This window comes from Phocoena sinus, chromosome 18 (assembly GCF_008692025.1).
Source record: "Phocoena sinus isolate mPhoSin1 chromosome 18, mPhoSin1.pri, whole genome shotgun sequence".
Taxonomy (NCBI): domain Eukaryota; kingdom Metazoa; phylum Chordata; class Mammalia; order Artiodactyla; family Phocoenidae; genus Phocoena; species Phocoena sinus.
In genome coordinates this window covers 14,570,234-14,582,502 of record NC_045780.1, presented here as the reverse complement: position 1 = coordinate 14,582,502, position 12,269 = coordinate 14,570,234, and the positions used below count along the sequence as shown (strand labels likewise).

General features: G+C 37.4%; 1 protein-coding gene across 5 annotated transcripts in view; it reads right to left on the bottom strand.

Annotated features, from left to right (window-relative positions):
* COG6 (component of oligomeric golgi complex 6) overlaps positions 1–12,269 on the bottom strand; it is a 175,658-nt gene that overhangs the window by 128,043 nt on the left and 35,346 nt on the right. For all 5 annotated transcript variants that reach the window (XR_004346655.1, XR_004346656.1, XM_032611025.1 and 2 more), the window contains 4 exons: positions 5,764–5,895; positions 5,029–5,196; positions 2,173–2,280; positions 1,095–1,148 (listed from right to left, as the gene is read on the bottom strand). Coding sequence is in view for 3 of the 5 variants with exons in the window: in XM_032611025.1 (XP_032466916.1) it covers positions 1,095–1,148; positions 2,173–2,280; positions 5,029–5,196; positions 5,764–5,895 (462 nt within the window). In the remaining 2 variants the exon portion in view is untranslated. The remainder of the gene's footprint in view (positions 1–1,094; positions 1,149–2,172; positions 2,281–5,028; positions 5,197–5,763; positions 5,896–12,269) is intronic.

The window sequence follows — 12,269 nt, the reverse complement described above, 5'->3', positions numbered from 1 at the left end:
AGAACCTAGGGGTAAGATAGGAATAAAGACGCAGACCTACTGGAGAACGGACTTGAGGGTATGGGGAGGGGGAGGGGTGAGTTTTGACAGGGCGAGAGAGAGTCATGGACATATACACACTAACAAACGTAGTAAGGTAGATAGCTGGGGGGAAGCAGCCGCAAGGCACAGGGATATTAGCTCGGTGCTTTGTGACAGCCTGGAAGGGTGGGATGGGGAGAGTGGGAGGGAGGGAGACGCAAGAGGGAAGACATATGGGAACATATGTATATGTATAGCTGATTCACTTTGTTATAAAGCAGAAACTAACACACCATTGTAAAGCAATTATACCTCAATAAAGATGTTTAAAAAAAAAAAAAAAAAAAAATGTGTGTCATGCTCGATATATGTTAATGGACGTTGTCGTTACTTACTGTTTATTATTACTACCACTAGAATGCGTATCATAAAGCTTCCAAAGGGGATCATTCCTATGAGGACTGAGTGTCATCCAACTGATGGCTGTGTGTGTGTGTGTGTGTGTGTGTGTATACACACACACATATATAGGCAAAGTATGTACTTAAGATGTGGAAACATGCTACAAAAAGTAGTGCTCATGCAGAAAGGGATGTGCAAGCAAGCTCATCACTTGAAAAGAAGGTAATAAAGTGGAGGTTCGGTGAGCGTCACAGTCAAGAGTAATATTTTAAGATTGGAATCCAATTTCAGTTATCAACTCAGGAAGAAGTCAAGAACTGTAAGCCCAGGATCACTGACAGATGGAAGTCTATAATGATATACAGCTAACTCCTTCAAGTCTCTCATTCCTTTCTCCATTAGGTTAGGAGTAAAACTCTGAAACTGAAGAAAATCTAAACAGGAATAATGACACTGTTAGGGTATGGTGCAATATTACTACAAATGTTATGCCTTGGTCAGATCTCCTTAGTGAAAGGAATACATGTGCAATCATTATGACTGGACCCAACGTGAACACTGCATATGAAGAGATAAAATTATCACCCGAGACAAAAATTATCACACAGGAAAAAATAAGAATAACGTTCCATAAGGAAACGTTACGTTGAAATGCTTTATTATGTACTTACCATTGCAGCCTTCAGTGCCACAGAATCTAGGTTGGGAAAATTAGCTAAAGGGCCCTTAAAAAAAAAAAGGGACAAAACCAAGGTGAAAACAGATGCTATATGTTACAATTCACTTCTCAAATACAGTCCATTAGTAGATTGCCCGAATCTGAAAATTTAGCTTATTTCCAAAGAACTCAAGTGTCCTATCTCCAACCTCAATGAAAAGAGGAACTGTGATTTGTTCATTTTGTATAACTAGCGTGAAGGCACTCAATAATATTTGTTGGAGAAGCACGTAAGTTTATTAACAATGGAAATAAAAGGATACTTCAGATTTAATCATAAGCAAGAAAAAAAGGGCAATAAAGCACTGAAGAATGGCAGTAAGACATGGGGGCTTTAAGAGTTTCCTTGATAATTTTAGATAATATAAAAAGGCAGCAGAATTTGCACCTACTGGTAGAAATTTGCTTATTACCTTATCAAAAGAAAAAATTCAAACCTTGTCCCTGGGCTATAAAATATTCATGTTAATGTTATTTAAAAGTATTTTGCTTTTTAAAGAAAGAGGCTTACATGGTTTTCTAGGGTTCCCACGACTCCATTTTTTAATTCTACTGGAGTTCTATAACTTAAGATCAGATGTTAGCCCCAGAAGTATTTACCTTTCCAAAGTAATAGACCATGACTTGCTAAATTAAAAGGGGGGATGACTGCTATTTATATAGTCATCTATGCACTTAATAAATCAATGGTGATAAAGGACTAAAAAATTTACCAATATGAATATCCTTTATACATTTTTCAATACTAATTTTTGTATATTTTCATTACTTGTAACCCAAACTATCTATAGTAAAAAAGATAGTACTTTGGGACACCCTACTATATCTCAGATAGTCCTCCAAGAACTACACAGGTATTATCTCAATCTTAGAACAATCCTATGTTACAGATATTATTACCCTCAATCTACAGATGAGGAATCAGAGAGAGAAGTCACCTTCCCAGTGAAAAATTGCTACTAAGTGTCTAGCTCTAGAAGCCGTACTCTAAATTGGTGTATCTCTCTAGTTAGGAAGATCCCTGTGCTTACCTGTTCGGGTTTATGTTGCTGTATGGTGTTATAGATATAACTCACGCCTGCTCTAGTTAAAACATAAGAAGCTTGCTCATTTATAAGTGTGTCCAAATGTGCTTCAATCTAAAATAAAACACAATTAAAAGAAAATATTTTAAAAGAAGAATAAGACTGATTGAGAGTAGAAGTAGACTAGCCTGGAGTCTTAGCTCTTCATCATGGACGTGTTCCTTGCAGTGGCTATGAGGCCAAAATATGAAGGATAGGGACTGCTCCTGTACAAAGACTTTTCCTTCCCCAAAGAGGAAGTCCTCTTACAAAAGGGAGGGAAAGTCTTACTTGAGGATTCCAGGACTAGCCACTAGTTGCAAAATTTGGGTTGCTTCTTGGCTCTTTTAAAAGCTGGTATTAAGCAAGACACAAACAAAAACTACTCATAAACAACAGTGTAAAATAAAATACTTAGAAAGAATTCTGCAAAGACGAGGACCTGATGTCCCTCACATCCACACTGCCTCATGCTCCCAACTTGCTGGACTCACTCAACCAATCAAATACCTCATCTGGAGAAGTCTGAAGGAAATCCCATGGGGGCTGAGGCAGTAAGTCCTCCAGAGGAAAGCGGATTTGCGACAACTAGGGGACTGCTGAGGAACCAGCAGAAGGCTGGTCAAAGATGTCAAGTTCAGGAGCTGCCTAAAAAGACCCAGCTAGCAGGTGGGACTTGTACGTGGTCACCTGTTTTGTGCTATTCTTGGGGAAGCCACCTAATGCTAGTGGGGGCAGAAGCCACAGAAGGAGACTACCTGATGGAATGAAGTATTCCCAGGTGGGAAGAAGTTGGCTGCTCCTTCCTTTAACCAGTACAGGCCTGTAAGTCTACAGATCTTCCTGTTATCCCTCACTGGCTACTCCCCTCAGTTTTACCAGCTTGTTTACCAGTGGCACAGTATGCTATTAAGAGATGCTATCTGCTACCATCTGAATGTTTGTCACTCCAGCAGCTGAGCCCCTCCCCGGAAAAAACTTACAACTGATTTAAAAGAGGTGAGTAGGTTCTAGGAGAAAACCCACCTGAATAATGAGAACAAGTATCTTTTCCTGAGGCAACACTACTGAAAGACGCAGGGTACCTTAGTTTTTTTTTAAGTGAATGCCCAAGAAAGTACAATTAGAACCTCAGAACCCTTACTTACTAGTCTTACTGGAAAATCCAAGAAAAACAAGATTGCAAATGGAAATATTTAATGAAAGAGTTATTGCCAAGAACCAAGTTAGTATCTGAAAGAAAAGTGGAAGACTAGTAATACAGAGTAAATATCAAAGAAATATATTAAAGTGAAGAGATTTAAACAGAAGTTAGAAGGCAAATTTAGGAGATAAAGCCAACTAAGGACAGGAGCTTCAGAATATGAAAAGTAACAGATGGAGAAGTGATAATTAATTACAGATAACAGAAAACTTTACTGAGCAAAAAACAAAAGGGTGGAATCTTCAGACTGAAAAGGCTTTGCAAAATCCAAGATGGAAATAATAGAAAAAGAGACATACCAAAAAATATCCTGAGCAAATATCTGAACGCAAAGGAAAATCCTTGTAAGCTTCCACATGAATAGAAGAGGTTATCACAAACAAAAGAGAATCAGACTAGCCTAGATTTCTTACTTGAAACACTGGAAGAAGAAAGAATGGAAGAAAATTAATAGACTAGTGATAGAAAAGATCTGAAAATCAAGAATCTTTTACTCGACAAGGAAAACTACCACTGTGGGGCCTGTGCCTTCCAGCATCCACACCCTTGCCCAGTCCTCTCCACACTGACTCTGGCTGGCCCACGTGACCAGGGCCAGCCACCAGCCCATCAGCAAGAATGATGCAGGCTCAAGAAGCACTTACATGGTGGGGCTTGTCCTCTTGGAATGCAAAAAACAACTTTGGAATATTTGAGAAACAAAGATAACTGGTGATAAAACAGATTGCTGGACCAACTGATATATGGGCATATCTTGAGAAGAGATTTAGACAAATGGCAGAGTTTTGGGTTGAATTAGTGATAAATACACTAAAAAGCAATGACTATTTTTTTTTCAATGACTATTTTTAAAAAAGATTTTACTAATTATAAACAATTATGCAAAAAAGAAAAATTAATCATACTTCATTATATTTCTTTTAAAAGAAAGAATTAGAAAGTAGAAAACATCACAAACTTAGAGGTCTCAAACTCATTCCTTAGAAAAACCCAAAATGATAAATTTTTACTGTAGCCACTGCCAAACAGTTTCTATACTTGTGATAACAAAGACGACTCAGAGTTGTTATTGTTTTTTTTTTTTTAAACATTCTATCTACCAAAAATCACTATTTCAAAATCAAAAGCCAAGAATCTGGTAAATTTTATAAATGGCCTTGTTGTGACTCTTAAGTGATACCATTTGGCTTATAGGACCAGAGCGATTGGCATAACAAACTGTAATGTTGTGCCTAACACTGATTCACACATAGATAAAAATATATCTGTCCTCTGCAACACCTTCTGCACTAGCCACACAGCTTGAAAAATAGCATGTTATTCACAGTATGGAAACTGAAATTTGCATACAGAATAACAGTTCAAATTAGTCAGAAAAGCTCCATTCTACCACCACATACTATGGCTTGAATAAAATATCTTACCTGTTACATATTCTGGCTTCTCCAAAACGAAACTAAAATACTGAATATGCATGGGGGCAGGGAGGGGTTCTATCAGACTATAACAAGGGATTCATATAAATCAGGTCACTGAAATTATCTTAAAGCCGGTAACTGAGATCATGTATAGCAAAAAGATTTCATCACAGTGAGCAGTCATTTTATGGCAAAATTAACCTGGAACTGTAGCATTTCCAGACGTCTGTCGGTGAATTCAAACAGAGCTAATGTTGTCTTCATCATATATAGTGAATTGACCATGAAGGTGGCCATGTCAGCTGTGCCTAAATTGCTGGCTGATACAGTACACATCTGGAGGAGAGGATCCAAGACACATGATAAAACCTATAAATGAAAAATAAAATCAAATGTATTCCTTATTTCCCAACCAGTGATACGGGTCTGTGTTAACAGCACTTCAGAATGAATGTCAAACTAATGGGGAGCGGGCCAACTTACAGAAGCGTGTAAGAAAAAGATTAAATGGTACGGCAACTGTAATAGTTTTTAAAACAAGCATCACTGAATATATACTTTTTAAATTAAAGGGAACTGGTTTGGGCCTCCCTGGTGGCGCAGTGGTTGAGAGTCCGCCTGCCGATGCAGGGGACACGGGTTCGTGCCCCAGTCCGGGAAGATCCCACATGCCGCGGAGTGGCTGGGCCCGTGAGCCATGGCCACTGAGCCTGCGCGTCTGGAGCCTGTGCTCGGCAGCAGGAGAGGCCACAGCAGTGAGAGGCCCGTGTACCGCAAAAAAAAAAAAAAAAAAAAAAAAAGGGAACTGGTTTAATATTTGAAGGAAAAAGCAATGAGAAGGACTGTCAAGATACATGGGTTATAAAGTGCTAGAATTTCAAAAGAATGTACAATAGAGGAGCAATAAGAATCATTAAAAGTGAATTTACAACATACCTGCACAAAATCGGCCTGACGGGCATCTAACGGTACAACTGAAGAATCGTGAGATGCCAAAACTTCACGCAACAACATGAGTGTCTGATTTAATGCAGAACTTGGTCCAAGATCAGGTGGTGGGAGTTCAACCTAAAACGAAGGATGACTTATCCACTGCTTGTATTTTTCTACTAAATTTTAGTGTCTACATAAATGACAGTTCACAGTAAAATAATTCATATGAAAGATGTAAAGCTTTGCTGATACATTACAAAATCTACAATCTAGCAACAGCTTATTTTTTATCCTACTAATCAAAATCAGCACAGAAAGTGACACAAGTTTTTTGTTAGATTATCTCAGAATTAATACATCACAATTAAAAGTACAGAATTTGAACTTTAATTCAAAAATTACGAGGAAATTTAGCAGTCCTTGAATTGTAGAATTATATTTTCATATAGATTTGAAATGGCCTGTTTTGTTTTTTAGCCCAAGTCTTAAGAAAGTAATCCAGAGACCAGCACTTCACCTACTATAATATTATTGAGAATCATCACTCACCTGCATGCCCCAATGTCAGATACTGTGGCTTAATATGTATAGGCTCAGGGTCTAGAAATCTATCTTTCAACAAGAACCCCAGGTGGTTTTCAGGACCCTGGTCCATGAGCCACACACGTCACAGAAACAGTACAACACTGCCACTAAAATCTTGAATTCTGGAGTTAAAGAGATTAATTTTACATTTTGTAACTAGCACTTACTAGTTGTGTGACCTTGGAAAAGTTATTTAAATTCTCAGAGGCTCAGAGGGATTCTGTAAAGATTAAATGGGATTGCTGCATCTCAACTACTGAGTAGAGTATCTGATACCTATTAATTGGCTATGTTCATCATCCCTACTTGACACCATCATGATACCCCAGAAGAGGTGCCTGTGAATTTTTTCAAAACATTTTCCAAAGTTCTTATAATACTAATATAGTCACGTTTTGTAAATGAAACAAAATCTGGTACTCAGAGATCCACGTAACACTACACTCTCATGTCAGGTAGATAGAAAGGCATAAGAATTTTATAATATCAGTATTTATATTAAGAATGTTTCATGTATAAAAGTTAATACATAAGTGACATCAGCAGGAATGGCAAAGTATGGACCTCTGAAAATCCTCCCTCCTTCATAAAAGCAACAAAAACAAAAATTATGAGACATGCCAACAAACAAAAAAGTATGATCATTTACAGAAAAAACAATCAATAGCAACTCCCTGAGGAAGCCCAGATGTTGGAAATACTAGTCAAAGACTTTAAATCAGCTCTTTTAAATATGTTCAAAAACTAAAGGAAACTGTTGATGAATTAAAGGAAAGTATGAGAAAAAAACTCTTACAAAATAGAGAATATCAATAAAGAGACAGAAATGGTTAAAAAAAATAACCAAACAGAAATGTTGGAGTTGAAAAAGCACAATAACTGAAATGAAAAATTCGCTACAGGGAATCAACAGGAGATCTGGACAGAATAAATAATCAGTGAACTTGAAGACAGGTCAATTAAGATTAACTGCTGTGAGGAATAGAAGGAAAAAAGAATGAAAGAAAATTAACAGAGCCTCAGACACCTATGCAACACCATCAACATCATCAGTACAATGGGGATCTCAGAAGGAGGAAAAAAGGGGGCATGCAAAAGGAATATTTAAAGAAATAGTGGGAGAAGAGTTAGCAAATTTGATTTAAAAAATTAATCTAAACATCCAAGAAGTTCATGAACTCCAAGCAGAATAAATTTAAATAGATCTACACTGGGACACAAAATCAAACTGTCAAAAGACAAAGAGAGAATCTTGAAATCAAGAAGAGAGAAGTAACTCATTCTGAACAAAGGATTCTCAGTAAGCTTAACAGTTGATTTCTCATCAGAAAACATGGAGATTAGAAGGCACTGGATGATATATTCAAGGGCTGAAAGAAATATACTGTCAACCAAGAATTCTATATTCAACAAAACTACTCTGTAAGACTGAAGAAGAAATTAAGACATCCCCAATAAACAAAACCAAGAATTCTTTACCAGCAAACCTGCTCTACAAGAAATATTAAAGGGAATCCTTCAAGCTAAAATGAAGGGACACTAGACAGTAACTCAAATTTGCAAGAATAAAGAACAGCAGTCAAGTTTCTGATATCAGTAAATACAAAAAGGCAGTTTAATGTACTTTCTGCTTTTAACTCCTTTTTCCTGGATTTAAAAGACAACTGAATGAAGCAATCATTTTAAATCTATGTTGCTAAGCACACAATGCAGAAAGATGTAATTTGTAACAACAGTATCATAAAGGAAGGGGAAAATGGGGCTATATAGGAGCAAAGCTTTAGTACACTATTGAAAGTAAGTTGGTATTGATCCCAACTAGCTAGATTATTAAAAAATTAAGATGGTGGGCTTCCCTGGTGGCGCAGTGGTTGAGAGTCTGCCTGCCAATGCAGGGGACATGGGTTCAAGCCCTGGTCTGGGAAGATCCCACGTGCCACGGAGCAGCTGGGCCCGTGAGCTACAAATACTGAGCTCTGCGCGTATGGAGCCTGTGCTCTGCAGCAAGAGAGGCCGCGACAGTGAGAGGCCCGCGCACCGCGATGAAGAGTGGCCCCCGCTTGCCACAACTAGAGAAAGCCCTCGCACAGAAACGAAGACCCAACACAGCCAAAAATAAATAAATGAATAAATAAATTTAAAAAAAAAAAAAAAAAAAATTAAGATGGTAATTATTATTCCCAGGGCACCACTAAGAAAATAACTAACTACACACATACACATACATATATATTTACATAAACGATAAGGGAACTAAAGCAGTGTACTAGAAAATATTTACTTAACACAAAAGAAGGCAGTAATGGAGGGACAGAGAAATAAAAACACTTAGAACATACAAAAATATGGTGCAAAATGGCAGACATAAATGCTACTTTATCAGCAATTAAATTAAATGTAAACACGCTAACCAAAAAAGCAGAGGCTGGCAGATGGATAAAAGAAAAAAGAAATACATTGACCCAACTATATGCTGTATTCAAGAAACACACTTTAAAGATAAAAATAGACTGAAAGTAAAAGGACAGAAAAAGATATATCTTGCAAACAATAACCAAAAGAGTGCTAGAGTAGCTATACTAATTTCAGACAAAGAAGACTTTAAGACAAACACTGCTGCTAGAAAGGAGGGCATTTTATAATGTTTATTATAAAGAAGATACAACAACTATAAACATACATGCATCTAACAACAGAGCCAAAAAATACATGAAGCCAAAACTGACAAAACAGAAGGGGAAAGTATCTCTTGTGGAGAAGGAATAGTTACGTCGAGTTTGATACCTCCTTCAGTTTTGGTTCCTTTCTTCTATTACATTCAAATAAGACTGAACTTATGACTGAACTCCAAAATATGAAGTCATCTTTATAAAAGTATTTTCTACCCATTCATCCAATTTAAAAAAGATATCTAGAATGTTGTTAAACTGATGGATGATGATTAACACAAGAACGTATTCAGCAGTCAATAAACACACAAAAAACTGTTCAACATCATTAGCCTTCAGAAAAGTACAAATCACAAATGAAATACCACCACACAACTTCCACAAAGGCTAAAATTAAAGACCAACAATATCAAGTACTGGAGAGGATGTGGAGCAACTCAAATTCCCACACATTTCTGGTGGAGTAAACTGGTACAACCACTTTGCAAAAATGCTTGGCAGAGCTATGAAAGCTATCAACCCAGATATTCCATTACCGTGTATACACACAAGAGAAATGAAAACTTATGTCCACCAAAAGACATGTACAAGGATATTCATAGGCACTTTATTTACAATATCTAAGAAATAGAAACAATACAAACATCTATCAATAAACTGTAGTAAATTTGTATACTAGAATTATTACACCACGGTTAAAAAAAATGAACTACTGCTAAACACACCATGGACGAATCTTACAGATATAATACTAAATGCAAGAAGTCAGACCCAAAAGAGTCCACCTGTGTGAATTTACTTATGTGAATTTCAATAGCACACAAAAACAGGAAACAGGAGTCAGATGGTGATCGACTTTGGAGGCTTTTGACTGGGAAGGAGCATGAAGAAGCTTTCTGAGGTGCTGGAAATGTTTTATATGTCGATCTGGGTGATGATTAATGAACATATATACAAATACAAAAATTCAATGAACTTAAGATTTGTATACTGTAAGTTTTATCTCCATTTACCCTAAAGTTCATTTAATCTTTTTTTGTTTATATTATGTAAATATTGATAATCAATAACGTTTTATAAAAATATCCAAAATTCAAGTGATTAATAATTACAAGGCACAAAAGAACTTTATGAAAGATATATTCATAACTTTTATGTACATTTCCCAACTATTAAAGTTGAAGTATAAAGAAAAATTTCACATTTCAAAGCATTTGGTCTACTGAAAACTTCACATTCTATATATTAGAACCTTTTTTTTTTAATGTATAGAGCTATAACTGAACAAAGTTCTCATTCTTCTTGTGACTGTTCACTACGACATTTTTTATCCCTTTTGTAGATACGTGCTCTATTAGAGGAAAATGAAAAGGATGCACCATAAAAGTTCCAAAAGCTGTTTTTACAACCTCATTCCACTGTCAACTTTAGTTTTATTCTTTGAAATATCTTCCATTTAAGGTTCTCCAATTTTCTGTACTGCAGCTTCTTAGAAGACCACTTTCCCATGCGCTTTCAAAAAATAAAATCAACACCAAACAAAAACCCTCATATTTTTTTAGTACATACTTTATTTTTTTTAATTAATTAATTTTTTTTAATTTTTGGCTGTGCTGGGTCTTCACTGCTGCACCCTAGCTTTCTCTAGTTGTGGCGAGCGGGGGCTACTCTTCATTGCGGTACACAGGCTTCTCAATGTAGTGGCTTCTCTTGTTGCGGCGCATGGGCTCTAGGCATGAAGGCTTCAGTAGTTGTGGCACAGAGGCTTAGTTGCTCCGCGGCATGTGGGAGCTTCCCAGACGAGGGCTCGAACCCATGTCCCCTGCACCGGAAGGTGGATTCCCAACCACTGCGCCACCAGGGAAGCCCAAAAACCCTATTTTTTTTTTTTTTTTAAACATCTTTATTGGGGTATAATTGCTTTACAATGGTGTGTTAGCTTCTGCTCTACAACAAAGTGAATCAGCTATACATATACATATGTTCCCATATGTCTTCCCTCTTGCGTCTCCCTCCCTCCCACTCTCCCCATCCCACCCCTCCAGGCTGTCACAAAGCACCGAGCTAATATCCCTGTGCCTTGCGGCTGCTTCCCCCCAGCTATCTACCTTACTACGTTTGTTAGTGTGTATATGTCCATGACTCTCTCTCGCCCTGTCAAAACTCACCCTTCCCCCTCCCCATATCCCCAAGTCCGCCCTCCAGTAGGTCTGCGTCTTTATTCCTATCTTACCCCTAGGTTCTTCATGACATCTTCTTCCCCTAAATTCCATATATATGTGTTAGCATACGGTATTTGTCTTTTTCTTTCTGACTTACTTCACTCTGTATGACAGACTCTAGGTCTATCCATCTCATTACAAATAGCTCAATTTCATTTCTTTTTAAGGCTGAGTAATATTCCATTGTGTATATGTGCCACATCTTCTTTATCCATTCATCCGATGATGGGCGCTTAGGTTGTTTCCATGTCCTGGCTATTGTAAATAGAGCTGCAATGAACATTTTGGTACATGACTCTTTTTGAATTTTGGAAAAACCCTATTTTTAAATTAACTGCTTCATTTTATATATAGACTCCTTTCACCTTAAATACATATATGTTCCAGTAATTAACAGTAAATGGAACTAAAGTGCTTTTTTTAAAACCACTTTATTGAGGTATGATTGACATACAAAAAGCTGTAAATATTTAATGTATACAACCTGATGAATTTAGAGGTAAGTATATACCTGAAACCAAGTCCCCCTAAAACCAAGTTCCCTTACAGAGTTTATGAACAACCTCTTTATCCAAAGCTTTACTCTTTCTTGTTCCGCCCCTGTTCCCCTCAGGATTGAGAAGTATCAAAGAAAAGGGGAGACTGAAACCAAGCAGGACCCTGTGAGGCCTTCCCAGGTACAAAAGCCCCTCCACGTCCCCCATTTCTTGTTTGTGGAACAAAAGGCTTTAGTCTCCTAGGCCTTCTGTGAGTTCCAAAGAGCTGACCCAAGCAGTTAATGATCAGGACAAGAGAGTCACAAGACTTCTAGTTCCTCCTGAAGGGATATAAATAACAATCTGATGCATACTTTGAGTTGTCCTGGAGAAACTAAGACCCCCATCCAGGTAGAAGATGGTGACTACCTGCTGACCACAAGGACTAGACTCCAGACTGATTGAAACTAGACGGTTAAGATTCCCAAAACATCACCCTGTTACCTTACCACCAACCAACCAGAAGGTCTACAAGCTGATCACGCATCCTAGGACCC